We start from the raw sequence: 23,310 nt of genomic DNA on the forward strand, positions 1-23,310 counted from the left end.
AGTTGAACCAGAACAAGGCAGAACCATTGAAAGTTAAAGAAAAACATGTAAGAAAGAACTTTCTTTCAAGACTCAAAGCTATGTGCTATGGCTAAAGTACCTAACTTTTGATACTTTAGGCATAGCACATAGCTTTGATAGCCATAGCACATAGGAAATAGCAAGTGTATAATGAAATAGAGCAGCTTGTATCATGAGAGTCACCGTGCACAAGTAAGTACAACAACTGCGTATGTAAACAGAAAATAATTTTGTGCTGGATCGAATCGCAATCCTTTTTCTCACATTTTCTTTTATTAGAAAATTGTGTGACAAAATTTTCATATCAATATAAACTAAAACTATAGGCTAAGGAAGTAGAACGTTTTATTTTCTTTCCTAAAATATGACAAATTTATTTCTGAAACGCTGTGCTCATGCACTGATCATTACTTTTATCTTTACATGAAGATCACATCTAAAAGAATAGGTAGAAAAATTGGAGCATTTTATCGAACTTACATATTTACAGAGTATTTCGTGATGTACACAACGCACTTGACAATTAAATATTTAGAACGAAAGTAGTAAGGCTTATACGCATTGTGCATAGTAAATAAAGAGAAAAGACTGCCGAATCAACCTTTAAAAAAATTGAAGGAGTTAAGGAAATAATGCTAATAGGAGTTAAAGAAAACACTTCTTCTCATTAGGTAATTGTACAGCACGGGGAAGAATTCTGGACACAAACAAAGAGAAATAAAAGAGTCTGGAGTCTGAAAACATTGTGAGTATTGAGAAAGTGGTCAGAAAAACTAAAAATATTTATTATTAATTATTTATTATTATTATTATTATTATTATTATTATTATTATTATTATTATTATTATTATTATTATTATTATTATTAGACTCCTGATATTTATGTGCTAAAAATTGTAAAATATTAATTTTTATGTGCTAAAAAATGAAAAATATTTGCTAAAAATTAAAAAAAATAACAAAAAGTAACAAGGAAAAGTATGGGAAAGCGCCTAACATAAAAAAAAAAAATAATAATAATACTGGACTCATCAATAGCTCCTATTCATCAGATGTCGAAATTCCATGGGCATTGCAGGGAATAACTAACGTCTTTTCCAAATTGTCAATCGTAAAGCCATGGCTATTGTCACGGAATAATACCTTATATTGAGAAAAGGGACGTTCTACATCATACGATTTCAAAAGGCTTATTTTAAAAGGGCATATTTGGAAAGAGCAAGGGAGCATATTACGAATATTCACACCCACAACATAACTTGTGTTTTGGCCTTCCCATTCTTCAGATATTATGCATAGGATTTTATAGCCAATGTTTTTCTCGAACAAATCCTTAAATTCTTTCTTACGTCTTCAGCTTTGGAAGCAGAAAAAACATTCAGTTTTCTTTCAATGCACTCTACTTCTTTACTTGAAGTACTCAATAAATCTCCCGTAGTTTCTAGTATCTTTATAGAGTGAGTCCAGAAACCGAAATTGGCCGATATGAAAGCCAAGTCACATTTCAAACTACTGTCACTTACTAAAGGGATGAAGTATCGTCTGGTTTTAGTTTAGTTACTACAGATACAAATGCTTCAAAATGATCCGCATAATATAGTACTGCATTAAGCCAGGTATCACACCGCGTGATTACGGGTGTTGAAGGAAGTAAAAGATCGGGATTTGTTTCTTTGGAAAGCTCAATTCTAGTTTACGGTTTTAGGAAAATGTTTCCGAATTTGACACTAACTTGTCCACTTTAGAATAAAGGGTTCGGATTTTTTCACACAATCGATGTAAGGTGTGTACGACACATGTCACGTGAATCATGTTAGGGTAGCATATGGAAAGGAGCACCATCACTCAGCAAAATCAAAACATTGTCACACCGCACCATTCGGCCTCAACATGTGCAAAGATTCATCGAACAGCCTGGCAATTGTCACGTGATTCGTAACTGAAAGTTCTTTACAGGCTAGCAGTACTATTACTACCCCTTCACCTACGGTCACTCGTCCTCCCCTCAGTTTTGGCTTCAAAGTACAAAGCGCTCCTTTAGAAGCTCTTTGCTTGGCACAAGTTACCCCAGCGCTGATAATCAGAATTTATGACGACGTTGTTTCTACAGGTGGAAAATTGCTTGTAAATGTGACGGATATTCTTTTCCCTATGTTAATTTCTTTCGAGCGAAAGAAAAAGAAACATTGTGAAATTTAGAATGAATAAACGGAAAATTATTAAAAACGTGTATTTATAACAAAAATGTCCGAAATATTTATTTACGTAACTTTTTTTTCAGAAAATATGTATTTCTATGTGAAATAAAATTTGTAATTTACACTTGCAAACTCTTAATTGGGATAATAAACTTTGTTTTGGGCATTTAAGTTGTTTGGAAAAAAATATGCTTTTACATAAAAATCCAGGCCTTAATAATAATAATAATAATAATAATAATAATAATAATAATAATAATAATAATAATAATAATAATGAAATGGTAGCAAATCCTGAAAAAAAACAATACCATACTACTGATAGAAAGTAATAACTGATCGTTATTTGACACACAATGACAACTACAGTATAATATGTGGCATTTTCTATGTTTTACGTACCAGTTTAACAGTCATGATTTGTAATATTCCTCGGTGAGTGTTGTAGCATTCACTATCTCTTAATAAATAATCAATTAACTAGATGGTGTAAGAAACAAATGAACTAGAATGTTCATCGCAATAGAGGAAATCCTCTCCATTATGTCCTATAATCTGCCGAGTCAAACGAATTTTAAATATTATTATTCACGTATTTAAGATCCACATTTATGTGGATGACGGTTAAGGCGTAATATAAATACAAAATGTTTTTTTCATCTCTTCACCTTCCCTTTTGTGTATTCACAACATTTATAATCTGATTTCGTTAGGAGTTATTAGAAGTTGGAAGTGTGGAGCTCAAAAGAAGGACAGTAAGTCTCCAAAGATGAAATTTTCGGAAATAAACAAAATATATGGAAACAGAACGTGTAAACTACTATTATATTTATAATCCTTGTGAAACTTCACTGTTCTTTAGAGAAATTTCGCTGAAAATTTTCTACTGAGTTCCATAATTTATATAGCCCATTTAAATGATATATCTTTATCGCAAAAATTATAGGATATTTTCTATAGATCTACAAAATAATTTAATACAATATTTAACAATCCAAAAATATCGTAATTTATCAAGGAAATGGAAGAGAAGAATCGCGTGAACAATAGTTCAGTAATTAATGATAATTATAAACGAAGTGGAAGGAGATGGGAAGGCTCTGAGAAAACTAAATATAAGATGTTAATAACCTGTCGTAGATTATACTGGCTGTACCAAAAGTCCGGGATCAAAGGCCAACTTCATTATGAGTGAAGATACATCCACAATGGACATCATTCGATGGATCCGCTGGAATAATTGTATCATCGTACTGTCGAAACCGCCTGAAGTCAGTAACGAAATGAATCTTATGAATGATCACCATTGAATCCACAACAGTTACCTTGAGTTGGCTCCTCGAAACAGCTTGAAATTACCTAACATTCTCATATACGTATAAAACGCGTAGAAAATAAATATTAAATGAAAAATTAGAATATTTTTATTTCCCACATTGATATATATTTCTACGCTTTCAGAGATTCGGGGCACAATCTTTGAGAATCACTATGTTATACCCTTCTTATGTTCTTTCCTATGTTATGTTAACCTTTCTTATGTTAAACATTTTTCTGAGAATCACTATGTTTTTCCTTCGATTAAATATCTTTATCCCTTTATTGCATTATTACGGTGATCTTGATTATGAAATGTTATTTTCAGAAGTAAATATTATCTGTAGTTGGTTGACAAGCAATGTATTTATTTCCTAGACGCTCCGTTAGCTTATATTTAACCATTAGTTTCTTGTGCTTGTTATCAAATTTAATGAATATCAAGGTTAAGAAAAATCCTGTCTGCTGCCAAGGAATTCTTATCTTGAAGGAACTAAACAACATAGCATATTCATTCTGACAACTAAGAAATGAATATAAATCTTTTTATTTCTTGATGCACGCGCGCACATTTCTAAGCAGTCAGAATTAATCAGCATCTGTGGCGATAGAACTCACAAAAAGTCCATCTGTTAGCATGATGAAAGGGGCTTGTTTGAAATTCCACCAATATTGATTTGTCTGAGAAGTTCAACATAAAATAATGAATATTTAAGGTTAAGGCAACTTAACCGTGCCGTACAAAGCACTTCACGTCAACACACACACACACACACATACACACACACACACGCACACACACACACACACACACACACACATATATATATATATATATATATATATATATATATATATATATATATATATATATATGTATATATTGTGATACGCATTTCATTGAAAATGTAATGGTAGTAAAATATAAGATATATTTGGAATAAATTTTGAAACTTCCTAGTCTCCCAAGACTTTGTCCTTTAACCAAATTGATTAAAAAAAGAAAGAAAACCAGCTTTAGGTGGGTAATGCTGGGAAAATACAATCGATCCTATACCGCCCGTTGGACCGATATTGTATTTTTATCCCTATGAATCGGGTTTGCCCGATTGACCCGTATGAATAGGGTTTACCTGATAACCCCGTTTTTATGAAAACAAGCTTAGTTTGTCCTGATTGTAAATGGTATGTTGTTTCACTTTGTTATCGTAACACTAATTGTTCTAGTACGAACTCATTACGAGTCTATCGGGTCAAACGGTCCAAACAGGCCTAACACGGGTCAAACGGGTTTATCAGGTCTAAGGATCGAGTAAACCAAACGCAATGGGTATCGGGAGGGTACTGTTTACCCGAAAAGTTCAAGCACTAATTATAGATTAAAATCATACCTAAGAGCTCTAATTGTTTGTATTTCCATTTTTTTTTTAGTTAGCCGACCAACGAACTTGCGGATACATAAATATACATGCTCAAATATAAATTATTGTATTATTTATTGCAATGAGCATGAACGTGATTTACTATTAGGTGTTAGCATGATGCACTAATGTTAGTCTTTTATAAATAGCATTATTATTATTATTATTTCTTGTTTATGCCCTTCATGCAACTTAGAATCAATCTAACATAAAGCACTATATCGGACCTGATTGAATATTATTTTGAAAATTCTCACATAAATAGATAAAATAAACAATTGGAACTTAACACTTCAAGAGTTTAAAACATGTCCTCGTTTTCGTTTTCTTCACTTTCTGAGGACGATTGATTTATTTCGATGACAACATGATCCTTGTCTCCATCAAAAACATGTTACAAGACACTATAACTTTGTTCAATATCCGGGAAAACTTATTATTATTATTATTATTATTATTATTATTATTATTATTATTATTATTATTATTATTATTATTATTATTATTATTATTATTATTATTCAACAAGCCATCTGTCTATAATAATTTAAAACTTTTTTCTTAAAAAAGAAATGGTTAAAAAGCATTCCATTAAGTACCTAGATCCTCATATTTATTAATGTATACAGGTTAATATTTGAGTAATAAAGCTATCATTATTAATTTCCTGTGTGTAGTATCCTAATTTGTACTTTGTCCAATTTTTATGCACGTGATAAATCACATTAGAAAGAAACTGATCAATTATTGAACTGTCTAACTACATCATAAAGTTAGAAATAATGTACTTACGGGCAGAGCAAACAGCCAGAATCTTTATTAAGCCTGTTACTAATATTATTGTTAGCAATAATAATAATGATAACGAAATTCCTGGCGCAATAGCCCTTAGAAGGCCTGGACTTATGGCACTCATTCCTGTGGGGTGATGTGTTGTCAGCAGATCGGCTACCCTCGCCATTAATGCTTGCTTTCTGGACTGCAGTTCGCTACTTTTTTCTTTCAAGTAGCTTCTAATTGTCCTCACTACGCTGGGTGGACGCCGCAGCGCCAACACCGTCTGGTGAGTACGAATAGTTACATCTATTTTTAATCTGACCAGATCCAGGACTGCTTGATTTCGCTGATCTCGTGGGGAGTGATATTCCAGTGTGGCTAGGACGTTGGTAATAAAATAATAAAGGCATATTGAAATAGTGAGGAAGTTAGCTAGGAAATATAGAGAAGTACTAAACTGACTCCCTGGAGCTACTGTCCATGAGGGGTTGTGCCTGCCCAATGTCGCAATACAACAAGTATCAGCTGCGCACTGAAAATATTCAAGATAGGAAAATCTCGGTTTTTAAACTATGTTGCTATTCCTTTACGCAGTGCTCGAAGTGAAAGATCTAAGGAAGTATTCCCCGCATACTGCCCCTCTTCTATTTAGAGTATTGCCTTTACGTCATTTATGGAAAAAACAAAATGCAAAGGCTTGGATCGGGAGTAGAGAAGTTTTGCTTTATTCGATAACATTTACGTACTTTCCGACATAATAAACATCAAAGTAATTTGTATTTTAAGCTGAACAAAGTAGAATAAAATCGCTTTCATATATTGCCCCATGATGTGGGCTGATTGCAAAGCCTAGCTACCGAAATGTACGTTCTTCAATCACGTTGTAAAAGCTACAGATGCCAGACGGAACAAACGCTGTACGATGTTACTATGATAACGGTAATGGAGTTAGCCATACTGAGAGCTTTATACAGTTCTACCTGAGTTGGAGCGACAACGCCGGAATCTAGTTACAATGAAGGATTTATGGTAGAGACAAGTAAACCCTTAGATCTTGGCCTTCGAGGAAAAAGTTGGTTATGTTCTGTCGTGTACTAGTACTATACACATACCCCAGTATGACTATCACATGCGTCAAGAAATGTACGAGGGTCATTCACTATGTTCTTAGAAAAAGATAAAAGAACAAATCATTTTGGGTAGATTTTTTTTTTTTTTTTAATTTGAACATTATCTCCTTTTAGCTCAACACATTTTTTCCAGTGTTTCTTTTAAATGGTCCTCGAAATAGGCATCTGTTTGGGCGATGAGCTTCTCGTTTAATGTGAATTGTTTTCCGCCGAGCCATTTTTCAAGTTTGGACATTAAAAGAGTCAATAGGTGCCAAATCTGGTAAATAGGGAAGATGTAGTAATTCGAATTTTAATTTCATAATTTTCGCCATAAAATCTTGTCTTGATGTAAGAGAATTTTTTCTTTGCCAAATGAGGACTTTTTTCTAGATTTCTTCTCCCAACCTGTGCAATAATGATCCATAATACTTTTCATTTATCGTTTGTTCTTTTTCCTAGTAATCGATGTAGATGATTCCGCGTGCATCCCAAATCACTATAGCCATCACCGTCTTCGTCTTCTTCGGAGCTGGATCGCTTTTTAAAACACACTCTTTCGACTGTTCCTTTGTTTTTGGAGTGTAATAATGTATCCATGTCTCGTTTACTGTTATGTATCGACGCAGAAACTCGTCGGGAATGCTACGAAACAGCGCCAAATCAGCCTCCGATAATTCACACGATTGCGTTTATTCTTCACTGAGAGCAAACGGGACACCCATTTTTCCGAGATTATTTTGAAACCTAATTTTTCGTGCAAAATTGAAAATACTGTATTTTGTAATATGCACTTGGCCTTAACTATTTCATGCACTTTGATTCATCGATTACTCAAAACAATATCGTGGATTTTGGCAATCATTTTGGAGGAATTTACTTCCACTGGACGTCCCAAATGATTTTCATCATTTATGGATATATGCCCACCTTTAAACTCACTTATTCAATTGTAAACAGTCGCAAACACAGGACCAGATGTGCCATGACACTCATCCAACTCGGTTTCGATTTCTTTCGATGTTAAACCTTTTAAACAAAAGTGTTTAATAACCGCACAAAACTCATTTCTTTCCATTTTCCTAATTAAACAAAAGTGTTTCTTCAATAGACTATGACAATGAAGCCACGTGACGGATAATACTGAAACGTTACCAGCAGTCTAGTGAGGAATGACACTTACTAAAAGCAAACCTATCTCGATACTACGAGTGATATCTTTCGGATTTTCTAAGGACTTATTGAATAACTCTCGTATGCACACTTTGAACAGGCACAGCAAATTTATTTTGCAACTTTCGCAAAACTCGCCTCGACTCGAATTCGAGTCGAGTCAAAGGTAATATTCTCGAGTCGAGTTCCGAGCCGAGCCACTGTTTTGAGGTCGAGTTTCGAGTCGAGTCGAGTTTGATAAATGGCTCGCTTGTTTAGTTTGTTTTAACTCGTTTTGAAATCATTGTCTGATTAGACTGGAAGCGAAAGCTATGAGAAATGTAAGCAGTAATGTGAAATATTTTTAGTGTTGCTCACGAGATGGGACACTGCTCGCATCTCGTCTCGTCTCGATTAACAAGACAACAACGGATTTTTATATAAACTCAAATGTTCTGAGCACCAATATAAGTATATACTGTAGTTCTTACCACCAAGGCTAAGACTTGCACGGTCGAAGTTTCGAGCCGAAGGAGAAGCTCAACCCGGGTAGTGATGTTAACCGGGTCAGCTCGAGCCGGTTCGGTTGAGGTGAGGAACCGTCTCGGCTTAGGTGAGCCATCGGCTCAAGCGGGCTCTGTTGGGTGAGCTGTTGGCTCGGCACGATAGTGAATGAGCTGTGGGCGGAGCCGCTCGAGCCGTTGAGAACCCTAAACCCGGGCCGAGCAGTTTTGAACATGTTTGGCCTGCGCTTCTAACTTTTAACAATTTTTGGTTCGAGCCCTTATAGTTCCTCCTTCGGAACCCAAACCCAGAACCTCGTGAACGATGTCCTTGCCTCCTAGACTTTACGACTACCGATGTCAGCAGTCAACTAGTTTTCAGTATTCAGGTACAAACCGCCTATCTTTCATGTTTATATACGGTAGTGGTGTTGTTAATAATAATAATAATAATAATAATAATAATAATAATAATAATAATAATAATAATAATAATAATAATAATAATAATAATAATTTGTTGTAGTAGTAGTAAGTATCATTGATAATAATTATACTGTCTATGTAGGATACATGAGGTAAGTACTTGAAACTACACACAGCATTTGGCTCAACTCGACTCGAAACTCGAGTCAAATTCGAGTCGAGTTGGAGAAAATGTTTCGAGCCGAGTTCAAAGATGTCTGTTTCGAGTCGAGTCGAGTTTCAATGAAAACTCGCTCGAACTCGTTCGTGCCCATCCCTATTCCTTAACCCAGAAATTTAACTTTCTAAATAAAAGGGTTCACTTTGGACTAAGCTCACTCAAAATTACGGTCATGACATTATTACGACACGCTCAGAACATTTTTTTGACATCACACTCACTTGACCTTACGCTCACAACTTCATTTCGACACCACGCTCACAACATCCTTTCTCATCATTTCTCTTAAAATCACATCCTTTCACACGACGTCACACTCACTCGTTTCACGATCAGAATTTCCTTTCGACATCACGTTCATTCGATCTGACATTTACAACATCATACTCACTCGACCTCACATTCACATCATTCCGCTATCACATTGACTCAATCTCATGCTCACATCATGATTTGTAACTCGCGCTCACACAACCTCACATTTATAATATGGTTTCGAGATCGCACTCATTCTTCCTCACACTCACAACATCATTTTGTAATCACGATCACCAGATCTCACATTCACAACATCATTCCGACATCACGTTAACTCAACCTAATGCTTACATCATAATTTGTGACACGCGCTCTCTCAACCTCACACTTACAACATCGTTTCTACATTATGCTCAATCGACCTCACATTCACATCATTTTGACATCACGCTCACTTGACTTTACAGTCACAACATCATTTCGACAGCACACTGACATCATTTCGAGCTCACGCTGACAACATCCTTTCGACATCACGCTCACTCGAATTCACACTCACAACATCATTTCAACATTACGCTGACAACATCCTTTCGACATCACGCTCACACGACTTCATGATCACAATATCCTTTCGACATTACGCTATGAGACTCATACTCACATCATTCCGACATCACGCTCACTTTGACTTCACACTCACAACGTCATTTTGACATCACACTCACATCCTTTCGATGTCACACTCACTCGATTTTATGATCAGAACTCCCTTTCGATATCACGCCCAGGCGACTTCACATTCATAACGTCATTTCGATATCACACTAACTCGACCTGATACGATGGCCATGCCGAAAGTTTTTAGCTCTGACCACAAGAAGCATCGAACTGGAACAAAACATTTACAGTTTTTCAAAGTACTCTCCACGGACACGAATACACTTTTGCATCCTTTCAATACACTTAGAAAACTATTCATTCCACACACTTTCGTCTATATTGTCCACAGACTCCAAATAAGCACCAATCGCATCATCATCCGATGAAAAGCGACCTCCACGCAAGTGTTCCTTCACTTTTGGAAACACAAAAAAATCACACAAGGCCAAGTCCGGCGAATAGGATGGATGTTGGGCGTTCCATTTCTTGAACACAGTGAGAAGACAAACTGTTGAATACCACTCAGCATTCACCGTACGCCGATTGTCAATTGCAACAGTCGCAACATGTCCCTTCCGTGAGAAAAAAGACGCAACCATTTTCTTTCCAACACTCCGAGGTCTCTTTACTTTGGTTGGGGGATCTTCACTCTCGAAGCACCACACTTGCGACTGCTGATTGGTAAGCGGATCATAACGATAAATCCACGTTTCGTCATCCGTGACGATGTTGTAAACATCACGACTTGCCCCTTGGTTGAATTTATTCAACATAAGTTCACACTATTCCACCCTACCCTTTTTCCCTTTCCGTCAGTAAATGGGGGACCCAACGAGAACACCTTTTCCTGAGACCCAAGTGTTCATGCATAATTGTCTGCGCTGCTGTTGACCCAATGTTGAGAGTCGCTTCGATCTCCAGGAAAGATACATGAGGATCATCTTTCACCATTTGTCTCACAGCTTCGATGTTTTTGGGAGTCATTGCAGTGTTTGGCCGTCCGGAACGAGGTTCATCTTCAAGTGACGTACGCCCCCTTTTAAATTCCCAAAACCAATTTCCAACACTGGCTGGTGAAGGAGCAGATTCCCTAAAAGTATTCAACAAAGTTTCAAGCACTGCTCCGCGGTTAAGCCCTTCTTGTAATCGTAGAAAATCATAGCGCAAAAATCACGTCTTGACAGCTCCATGGCTAACTAGACAATGGGTCACGCGCGCTTCCTTATCTCTCTTATCTCTGGCCATGCTATCACAGACTCATTGTTGACACTGATGGCTGAAAGTCACAAATTATCAGTGTCAAATACAATAAACAAAACGTTGCTGTGATGTTAGATTATTGCGCTGCTAAAAACTTTCGGCATGGCCCCATTCTTTAGACATTACTCTCACGGGATCTCTCATACTCAACCATTCCGACATTATGCTCACATCATGATTTGGAATATATATATATATATATATATATATATATATATATATATATATATATATATATATATATATATATATATATATATAGATAGATAGATAGATAAATAGATAGATAGATAGATATAGATATAGATATATATTTGGATTATGGTTGATGGTACCTAGTTTCTTAAATAGCGTCTATGTAGCAGAAAACGTATTTTGGACTTTTTTTCTCTTGTGACCGTATAGCATGCATTCGGGTACAGTTCGCAACTGCATCGCCAAGTTACCAAAGCATTCTGAGATAATATCGGCTGCCTGTGTAAAGGTAAAAGCACAGGATGTCCAAGATTTTCTAATGAAACAATGGAGCGAGTTTTGTACGTAGTCAATAAAAGTTAACACGGCCTGACAGTCAAGAACTTGATATTCCGGAATCAACTGTTTAAAGGATTTTTCGAACACAATTGCGGCTGAAACCGTAGCTCTATCGCATACAGTTGTTGCAAATGTTACAACTAGGGATGGACAAAACCGGTTTTTGTAAAAACCGAAAACTGGTTTCTATAAAAACCGAAACCCGAAAAACCGACATTTCGGTTTTCTCCAAAACCGGTTCGGTTTTCACCTTAAATTGGCTTCGGTGAAAACTTTTCGAAAACACACAGAACTACTTCTGTGGAAATGGATTCGGTTTCCGGAGAACAACGAAACACCATTCTGGTCAGAAATAGAACAAATTTTGGAAAAAAAAAAAAAAAACGGAATCGGTTTTGAAGAAAACCGAAACCGATTTTCTGAAAATTTTCAAAAACCGGTTTAGTTTTTTGGAAAAAACCGAAAACCGAAAAACCGGTTTTTGTGCCCACCACTAGTTACAACCAGACGATCTTGTCAAACGATATGAATTTTTTAATTCTATTCAGAAGGACGACGATTTCTTTGACCTTCTGTTGTTGAATGAAAACTCAACATTACATTTGAGTGGTAAGGTTAATCGCTATAATGTTCAAATCTAGGATACTATGCGTTACAGTGTAATATGAACAAGATTCCAGAAAAGTGAATCTGCCTTATGCAGAGTCGTTTTGACTAATGATTAGCACCGTACTAAAGGCCTCACTACTGCAGGAAACTTATGTTAGTCGAACTCTTTAGCATAGCACTAATCACACGTCAAAACGACTCTGCATAAGGCCTAATGTGTTTATTGCAGTATCTAAATCAAAGGTTTACGGTCCGTTTTTCTTCGCGGAGAACACTGTGAAGGGTATGTCACAGTCGTGGTTGTTTCTACAAGTGAGAGAAGATTCCGATTTCGTATTTAAACTTGATGGGACACCGCCGCTTTGGCACATTGAAGTGCATCGCTTCCTGAATAAAGAATTCCACGCCACTGAATTGAGGGATGTGCTGAAGATAACTTACCGCTTTTTTCATGGTTTCGTAGATCTTCCGACTTGGCAGTTTGGGATTTCTTTCCCTTTGGCTGCACGTGAAACATACAGTGTATGTGCTTCCACTACCAAAAACTTTGGGTAAACTTTAAGATCGCATTTCAGTTGTATTTACGACCACTAGTAGGGATATGCTACAGTACGTATGGGGCGAACTAGACTATAGCATGTGTGTATGTGTGAGTGTGTGTGTGTGACAGAGAGAGAGAGAGAGAGAGAGATATGAAGAAAGAAACTAGATTATATAGTGAAGAAATTATACAACGTAAATGTTGAATAAAACACGGGAGAATTCCATGTTCTACAATATAATTATCGTTTAACGCATAAAGAGATGTCCAAAGGTAAGGTACTTACCAATCGATTGATCTCGCTTAATTGAACAAGGAGATATGTGTAAATCAGTGGGGATCCACCGGGTCCGGATTCCCCCCCCAAAAAAAACTTTCTAACTCAACATGCATTTGTATACTTTCTCCCCCCCCAAAATAAAACCTATACTTGTTTATAGCTGAAAATTTGGTCTTACACTTCATCTGTTCTCTTTCTCTTAAATCAATCTGGTTCTGTCATTTTCTTCTGAAAATATTGGTGGAAGTATTTTACAAGTACTCATCATCTTTTCGGGTACTGAATAATATCTGTTCAATACTACATAGATATAGGGGCTTGTAGTATAGGACCTGCACCTAAAGCTTGGATTTCTGCCAACAAAAATTTCTGGGTGCGCGTCTGCTATGAATATACATTCTCATACGTAGTTTTCATGAAAATCGAGGAAAACGTGATTTCTCTCTCTCTCTTTTTTTTTTTTGGGGGGGGGGTAAATCTATAAATTGATTGTGTACAATAACCACGCCACGTGTTAAGATAAAACTGAGAATGACGTATATATTCTTATCAAGCTTATCATCATGGCAGTAGCAGAGAACAGTGTGTAGTATGGTTAATGGGATATAGCTTATAACATTATGATTAACACTAAAATTTTAATTTTTGTATCACTAACATAGTGTTTAAAGATGAAGCATATATAGGTCCAGGAGCGGATCCAAAGGAGGGCTATAGGGGCTATAGCCCCCTCCCCTTGACGCTCAGGTATACACTGGATTAATGGGCTTCAATCCTGCTTTACACTGGATAAAGCGGCAAGCTATGGTTTAGCCCCTCCCTTCATCATATTCGCGATCCGCCACTGTAATAGGTCGATAGATCGCAAGGTCGATAGGTCGATAGGTGAACAAAATGACATACTTGAAGGAGAACTTTCATGCAGTACCGGCGGAAGGGCCGGGCGAGCCGGGCGACCGCCCGGGGCGCCAAATTTTAGGGGAGTTTGGGGGGCGCCAAAATCCTTGCTAAATTTATATTATTGTAAACGGTGAACTAAAAATTAACTTTTTCATAAATTGTGTAGCAACATTGGTTACTACCTCATGCCATAGGCCTCACTCTTTATAACAACTCCGGTTTCTTCTTGAATCTCCTATAAAGGAAATCCCTTCATCCCTTCACCTTATTTGTCTATAAATCTACTACTACTACTACTACTACTACTACAATGTCACACTCTTCTCGTGAAGGTTTTTCGGATTGGAAGCATACGTCCGGACTGTTATCAGACCATGATAGATCTTTGACTCACATGAAGGCTTTCCAATCGTGGTTTGAACTTGCAAACCGATTACAGTCAGGTAAAACAGTTGACGCTGAAAACCAAGCAATTATTCGCAATGAAACTGAGCGTTGGAAAGAGGTTCTCAAACGACTGCTGTGTATAATTCAGTTTCTTGCTTCCCAGAACTTGGCATTTCGTGGTCAAAATGACACTATTTACTCAAGAAACAACGGCAATTTTCTCAAACTAGTTGAGTGTATTGCACAGTTTGATGTTACTATTGCTGAGCATTTGCGACGAATAACATGTAAAGAGACATGTACATTATTTGAGCAAGGACATTCAAAATGAAATAAATGAACTCCTTGGGTCAAAAATAAAGGATAAAATTTTGACTGATCTAATGAAAGCGACATATTATTCCGTAATATTAGATTGTACACCAGACGTAAGTCATACAGAGCAAATGACACTAATTGTTCGTTTCGTGAAGGTAGAACTGGGTAAGGAACCATTCATTGAAGAACATTTTTTGGGATTTTTGTACATAAATGATTCTTCAGGAGAAGGACTAACTACCACTATTTTGGAAGAATTAAAAAAACTGAAAATTCCTCTCTCAAACATGCGTGGCCAAGGGTATGATAACGGTGCCAATATGAAAGGAAAGCACTCAGGCGTTCAAAAAAGAATATTAGATCTAAATAGTCGAGCATTTTTTGTCCCTTGTAGCTCCCATTCATTGAATTTGGTTGTGAATGATTCTGCAATGTGCTGTAGTGAGGCTGTATTTTTTTTTTTTTTTTTTTTTTTGCTTTATTGCAAGAAGTATACAATTATTTTTCTAGTTCCACATATCGTTGGTCTGTTCTGCAAAAACATATATCCAATTTCACTTTGAAACCTCTTAGTGATACTAGATGGGAGAGTTGTATTGGTGCTGTCAAATCGTTTTGCTACCAGTTAGAAGAAATTTACGATGCTCTTTTCGAAGCATCAAAGGACTCAAAGATAGACGTTATGGGCAAAAATAAGGCTTGTTCCCTGGCTAGGAAGCTCCTGAATTTTAAGTTCGTTTGTGTTGTGGTGTTTTGGTATGAAGTTCTTTCTTGTGTTAATGTGGTTAGCCATGTTTTCCAACAAGAATCAGTGGACATTCAGCAAGCAGTTGATCTGCTTAAGAAAACCAAGTGTCGCCTTGAGAACATGCAAAGTGATGAAGGTTTCCAGAATATTTTGGTTGATGCCAAAGTAATTGCTGAAGAGCTCGACATTCAACCACAATTTGAGAATGAACCAAAACTCCGACCTAGAATAGTCAAACGACAATTTTTGTATGAATCCGAAGACGAACCGATTAATGATCCATACAGTGCGTTTAAATGTAACTTCTATTTTTGCACATTAGACACAATTATTTGTTCCCTGAATGAAAGATTTCAACAACTGAAGCAGCACAGCGAAATATTTGGGTTTTTGTATGACATCCATCCAATAACAGACAAAGAGTATTTACTAAAGTGTTGCAAGGACTTACAACTATCTTTAACAGACAAAGATCACTGTGATATTGACGGATTTCAGTTATATAAAGAGCTCTTACTTTTACCTTCATTTCTCGGTTCTGAAAGTGGGAGCAAGCCGTTGCAAGTACTTACATATATTTGCAAGAACTCCCTTATTGGGTTATTTCCAAATGCAACTATTGCTCTAAGAATCTTACTAACTATTCCTGTAAGTGTAGCTTCAGCAGAAAGAAGTTTCTCCAAGTTGAAACTTATAAAGAACTACCTACGATCAACGATGACGCAAGAGCGTCTTGTAGGCCTTTCTATGATGTTTATTGAATGTGATGTTCTGTGTGAGCTTGACACTGATACTTTAATTAAAGACTTTGCAGAGAAAAAGGCACGAAAAGTTAACTTTACTTAGCATTGTAAACAAGTCAAAGGACAATTTGCATTAAAACTGTATAAAGATATAAAATTATATTACTGGTTGTATTATTTGTATTACGAAATCTTTGTACAATGCTGTTACAAAATATATTTGTATGTTCTTTTGTTCATATATGTGTTCTCTTTCGCAGTTAACAAGGTTGTTTATAGATATATGTGTAAATAAATGCTGTATCGCGTCATGAATCTTAATTTTATATAAATCGTTATTTCTGGAATCGTTCTGTAAATTTCTAATCAGTGACGTAGAATATTTTGCATGCTCATGTGTAAATAATTGTTTCGTATATCGTTAACCAAAACTTACTCTGTGTATTTAACTGACAAAAGTTAAGATCTTACTCAGTTTGATAATTGATTCTTATAGTTATAGTTATAGAGTTCAAGGAGTTATCCTTTAAAAGCAGCTATCTGTAAGGTAGCATAGGAAATTTAAACTCAGTAATACCAATGGGTTGTAGGGGGCGCCATATGGATTCTTTGCCCGGGTGATATTTTCCCCTTCCGCCGGCCCTGCTTTCATGCGTAATTTTTGAGAAAATTGAGAAAAGACGAATATTTATGGCGCTAAGAATGTCGTTTGTTGGCAATATTTACGGACACTTTTTATTCTTTTTTTAAAACAGATTGCTTATTTATTTGTGCAGTGTGTATGTAAAAATATACAATTAACTAGCACTCACTAGCAGATTACATTCGTGTTGTTTTTCTACTGGTGACACACGTACTCCTAACAGTGACACAAAAACTCTGTGCAGATACCACTTGTAAACGCTTGTGGAAATTGTCAAATTAGAGAGAAAGCCCAGAAATGCTTCCAAATGGTATTACAGAAATGAACACAATTATTTACAAATTGTTTCCGGGTACAACAAACAATATTTCTAGGTCTCAACTTTGTGAAAACTCATTTCGGGGCAACCTTTTGTGGTTTACATAAACTTATTTGGGGAACTTGGTGAGTTCCATTGTAGATTTGATTCTGACTTGATTAGCTCTTGTTTTAAGTATTTCATTTAGGTATATTTCAATGCTTACTTTCTTTTAATATTCACTTCATTCTGAATATTTCAATGAAGTCATAACAAACTTTAAATATTGTCACAGTATACAGTAAAGTGTATTTTGTGTTTCAAATGCTCATCGTAGGTGCCTCAATATGTTTTTCTTTCTTTTTTTTTTTTCAGTTTCGTTTTGGTGATTCTTGTCTTAAGCAAGTTGTCAAACCATTTGTATGCTAGGCCAGGGCGCAAAATTTCAAAGTCAGAGACAATCGCCAATCCAAAAATGATGATCGCCACGTACAAATTACGAGAGATCCCCCCACCCACTGAGACAAACCATTTCGATTGGGGGTGGGAAAGGAGGGGCGAATTACCACGTTGTGAAGACTTCACATTCTGCGTTTTCTCTCTCTCAGTGACATTATTTTCTTGCGGAACAGAAACTGCGATGCCCTGTGAGTTTAGGCAGAAACCATTCCTACTAAACACTGGTCGCCAGCTCTAAATTTCTAGTCGCCAATGGCGACCTGGCGACCGGAAATTTTGCGCCCTGTGCTAGGCAGTGTCCATATGAAAAAAATTCCCTATTTTAGTTAAAGTTTCCCTAGTTGGTAAATAGTTATCCTTTTTTCACCTCTGATACGAGTTAAAGCATTAAAGATTTATTTATCTCTGATAAAACGAAGATTACTCCATGTTGTTGGTAGAGACAACATATTGATGGAGACTTCGAACCGCAGCCCAATAAGCAAGAAAGGAAGTGCTTTTGCCTTTCCTTCAGATGAGACACATAAAAGTCACACAATTATTGTAGAGCCATCCCTGCTGGTCTAATGTGTAGGGCGCGCGCCTTTGGTGTACGGAGTTCCGGATTCGATGTCCGGTGGTAAATTATTGAAATTTGAACGCTTTACGGTTGATGGGATTCGACCTTATAAACTGTAGCTTTACATTTCATATAACTTCAGTGCGGCAAAGTGACGCTTAACTCTAGCTAACCAACAACTAGGCCTATTCTACTTCTTTGTTCAGTAGCGAGACTAGCTGTATCGAGCTCTTCTTTTAGATCTGAAATTGATGGACATCCAAATTTATATACTATAGAAATGTATTGAAAGTTAGTTCATGTGATTGTCTTTAAGTCAATCACTAAATTTAGGAAGAGAGTGGGTAAATTTAACGAGGGACCTTATGTTTAAAACTTAGTCTGAATACAATGAACAGTATGGCCTCTAGGCCATGTATATGCATCTGGATGCCCACAATCATGAATTTCTTTTTCAGTATTGTAGGAAAAATGAAACATGCGAATCTCTTCAAATCTCGGATTCGATTTTTTGCACAATCATCATACCGTACTTGTTTCTTTCCCATCATCACTCAAAAGTAAAAAGTGGACAAACGCTGTGTACGTGTGTTTTCTCGGGGGTTTTCCCGTTTCCTTTCTCTTTGTTCATTCCATCATTTCATTCATTCTCATCATTATCACCTTCTTTAGCCTACAGTGCGTGGAGTTTTAGGTTCGATCCCAGCTCGCGCCAAGTGGGCTTTATGGTGGACCAACACCATGTGCATGGATTTTGTCGGGATTCTTTCGTTTCTTCCCACTTCCTTCATTCCACCATTTCATTCATTTCTCATCATTACCATCTCCGTTTGCCTACATGGCGTAATCGTGAAACGTAAAACAGAAAGGGCCTTACGCAGAGTCGTTTGATGTATGATTAGCGTCATACTAAAGGCTTGACTACTGCAGGAAACATGTTAGTCGAACCCTTTAGTATGGCACTAATCACGCGTCAGAACGATTCTGCATAAGGCCTAAAAAGTTTTTTTTTTCCAAAGTGAAAATAACTAACCATGTTTTCTACATTTAAAAGTTTGAAAATAAATAAACAAAAGACCTCTGCATAGTAACAATCTGTACATTATATATTGTACGATATCTGTATTGCATATTGAATGCAATAACTGGCACACAATAAAAAGTTTATCTAAAATGTTGAGACTTACTATTAATGTTGCATCCATAGTGTCAATATAATATGATCGATCTGTACGCTACAGAAACCACTATCCAACTGTTGTGAAGGAATTTCTTATATTCTAAAGTTATCTAATGTCTTTATCAAAGGTCAGGGATTTTGTTTTTTGTCTTATTTTCTGAAAGCAAGAAGTTGAGCACATGGATGCAGTAATTATAGTTGTTTTGAAAAACGTTTAATAAAATAAGCTTGTTAGATAATGTGTGATGTAATGTGGTGTGTTATCTATTTTCTTACTAGAGAAACACCTGATGCAATTTTGTGTGTTCTGATAAAATCTTTTAGATAGTGCAAACGTATTAATGATACAGATAGTGCTTTTAAAACAAACTTGGAGAGTACTAAAACATGTTTTCTTCTGGAACCTTGTACATTTTTTTCTCAGACATTTTTGGCTTCTTCATATCGGGTAGCGGAAAACACGATATTTTCCATGGTAAGACAACTCATGGATAGGTTTTCTTTCTGAAAATTTTTCTTCGAGGGAAAGGACAAAATCAAAATGTGAATGTTCTCCACTGGAAAATTATTTCTTAAACTATATGCCCTGCCTGAAGAGAGACATGTATGTAGCAGCAATTTAATTTATCTTAGCTCAGAAGAGAGGAAGGGAGTAGAGCTGTTGTCCAACTCTGAGACAAGACCCACCAATACACTTGATTCTTCACCAGATGAATTTTCTGTGAGGGTAACCGAAAGAAGTAGTTAACAGTAGTCCGAATTGTTGCCAACTTTATTATTTATGAAAAGTGCCAAATAACAATTTAAAAGTCACTAAATTCCTGTGCTATCCATCAGGGACGGCGCCAGAAACGTTTAATGGGGTGGGCGGAAAGAGGCGGACCTAGTTGCTGGGTGGGCGGACCTAGTTGCTGGGTGGGCGGACAATGAAAATAAGAACTGGGCAGAGATGCAGTGGGTCAAGTAGGTCAAGTTTTCTGAGTGGGTCAGTGGGTCGTGGGTCAACAGCATGTGACCCGCCACCCACCGTGACCCACTGAGACCCACCGTGACCCTCTGCGCCCCACCTCCCACCGTGACCCACTGCGACCCACCTCCCACCATGACCCACTGCGACCCACCGCCTCAGTATGATATACCTATCCACTCTGCTCACTGCATTGTAGACAATATCTTTTGAAGACTAGTAAATTTGTCTTCGTTGTACTTTCAAGACCTTCATTTCCCTTTCTTTTCCATTTGTTTCTGTCTCCTTATCTGAGGTGAGTATATCTAACCAAGGAAAAAAAGAACTTCAGGCACTTTTGGATATTGATATTTTTAATTGTAATAATAGCAATAGGGCTTATTTACTACTACTTGGCTTTTGAGACCTGTGAGGTTTTAGAGGAACTAACTACTGGAAAAAATACATTTTTGAATCACTGAAATATATAAATTATTATATAAAAAATGAATGTAACTATGTGTGCCTGATCATCACGGTCAAATTGCAAAGTCAAATAAAATTATTTTTGGTATATAGTTAGGCCTTAATCCAAAGTGGGATGTTATATTGCTTTCATTATAATGCATAATATCCTAAGGAGGTAGTGAGGATCCGAATTTTTCCGAAAAAAAAATATAGTATCTCGCACGCCATTAAACTTACGGAGCTGAAATCCAGTGTATTAACTCTTTATTGAAAATAAACAGAATGTCCTATCATTTTTTAAAATTCTCCTTTATGTGGGGAGGGGAGGCACTTTCTATATATGGAAAATTGGTAGTTAGTTGGTTTGTAAAAATGATCGAAAACGATCGATGTTATTTAAGAAAAAAAAATCAGAAACAAAAAATATAGTACTTGGCTTCATATATGCATTGCTTTCTACTATAACAATTGCTGAAGCTTATGTATATTATATGGAGCGCTTACAGTACAGGGCAATCAACCTATAAAGTTGTGAGAAAAATAGGCATAAAATATGTACTGTAAGCTTAATTACACGGAAATTTTAAGTTTGGATTGTACACTGAGAAAAAAATGTAGGTGGCGTACTTAAAAAGATAGGTTACATGCGTAATTCCTGTAGTTCTTGGACTTAACGTACAGCAGACGTATAACTGAAAACGGATATTTTATAATACTTTCTGTATAAGTGTTCCATCTATACGTACTTTTTGTATGAAACAATGTAGGCGCTCAGGATTTCACATACAAATGGACGTATATAACATATAGCTGACGAAGGTAACATAAGTATATGCATATGACATACGGAAACTGTTAGATGTCAGACATCCTGCAACAGCATGATGTAACACCTAAGGGCAGTGCCTATGTAGTTTCTCAGGCTTTAATTGATAATTCATTCACAACATTCTTTATCGAAGGCGTGGTAGATGAAGTTTCTGTTTTCCATGAGTCGACATTGCTAACTGACATGGTCGATAGGTAAAAGATGTTGTACGGTGATAGAGAGATGATACTTCTTGCTGAGTATTTCAAAACTAACCAAAAAAAATCGTTATCAGACTTAAGTCTAACAAGCAGATTATCGATGAGGAGTTGCAGAAATCGGGTAGAAGTATTATCAATTTCCACGACAGAGTGCGAACGGGGATTTCCCCTTGTGAATTTACAGATGACTGATATTAGAAATAGACTAAGTGCTCAAACATTGTCTAACTTGTTGTTCATCAATGTTAATGGCCTACCGCTAGACAAGCTCAAAGTAGACGAGCTAGTTATTTCTTGGCTGAAGAATGGACATTCTGCTGCGGATGATTTAACACGAAAAAGCTACCAACAGGAAATAAACCCCATTTCAGATTTGTTTTAAGGTGGAAAATTACGAGTTATGGAAAATGTATACTTGTATTACTAATGGCTTATTTGGGTTATTCAACTTTGTACCTAATTTTTAGTAAGTCTCTTCTTTGCTTTAGGTAAACTACTTTGAATAAATATTCATAATAATTGCAATTATGCATATTTGTAACTTAAATTTAACATGGTGTTTTAGTGATTACACAAATTACAATTATGAGCATGCTTTATGGAGATGCTCTTACATAGGATACCCGAGCATCTTTATACACTATGAAAAACTGATTTTTAAAAGTCTTTTGTGAGAAAAATACTGTGAACTGAGAAACCATAACCTTTTCCATATTGTACAGGGTATTTTCCTGCGAATAGAAGTTTGTTTGGAATGCGTTCAGAAATTAACACTTGCAAGAATACTCTCTTAGTACAAGTATATTTTAGGCACACACTAATTTCCACCCACCTCGGCTCGGACTGTTTCAATTTCCTCACTGACAAACACTTTACCATATTATATCGTCAAGGTCAGATCCACTGTTATTGTAACAGAGTGGTGCTTGAGCGATTGACTAGAAATTCAAACTCCGATTAGTGACAATTTCATGTCTTGTTTTATTACAAGTGTAAACTCTTTAGTCAGTACAGAAGAGGCCGTGGATCGTGTTCAGAGTTGATGACGATGGATTTTGGTGAGTCAGAGTAGGTCACAGTGGATGAGAGTGGTTCATGGTGGGTGGTGGGTCACGGTGGGTCAGAGTGGGTGGTGGGTGAAAGTGGGTCACCATGGGTGTTGGGTCATGGTGGGTCACAGTGGGCCATGGTGGGAGGTGGGTCAGTGGGTCGTGGGTCAAGTGTTCATTGACCCACGCCAACTCTGGAACTGGGCAATGTAGACATTTTTTGGACAATAATTAAGTTTCAATCTTTAAACTCTTTAGTTAGCTAAGGCTCAGACCGAAATAGGGGAGGGACA

At 36.6% G+C, this 23,310-nt stretch overlaps 1 protein-coding gene across 1 annotated transcript in view; it reads right to left on the bottom strand.

Moving 5' to 3' along the window:
- The window catches only part of LOC145673307 (cystathionine gamma-lyase-like), a 183,845-nt gene extending 164,224 nt beyond the window's left edge, over window positions 1-19,621 (bottom strand). Inside the window, exon 1 of the mRNA XM_081742899.1 lies at window positions 19,533-19,621. Within this exon, the coding sequence (XP_081599025.1) occupies window positions 19,533-19,550 (18 nt within the window). The 5' untranslated portion in view covers window positions 19,551-19,621. The remainder of the gene's footprint in view (window positions 1-19,532) is intronic.
- Between the last annotated feature and the right edge of the window lie 3,689 nt (window positions 19,622-23,310).

The sequence above is a fragment of the Thermobia domestica genome, chromosome 16 (genome assembly GCF_964235325.1).
Source record: "Thermobia domestica chromosome 16, izTheDome1.hap1.1, whole genome shotgun sequence".
In the NCBI taxonomy this organism is placed as follows: Eukaryota; Metazoa; Arthropoda; class Insecta; order Zygentoma; family Lepismatidae; genus Thermobia; species Thermobia domestica.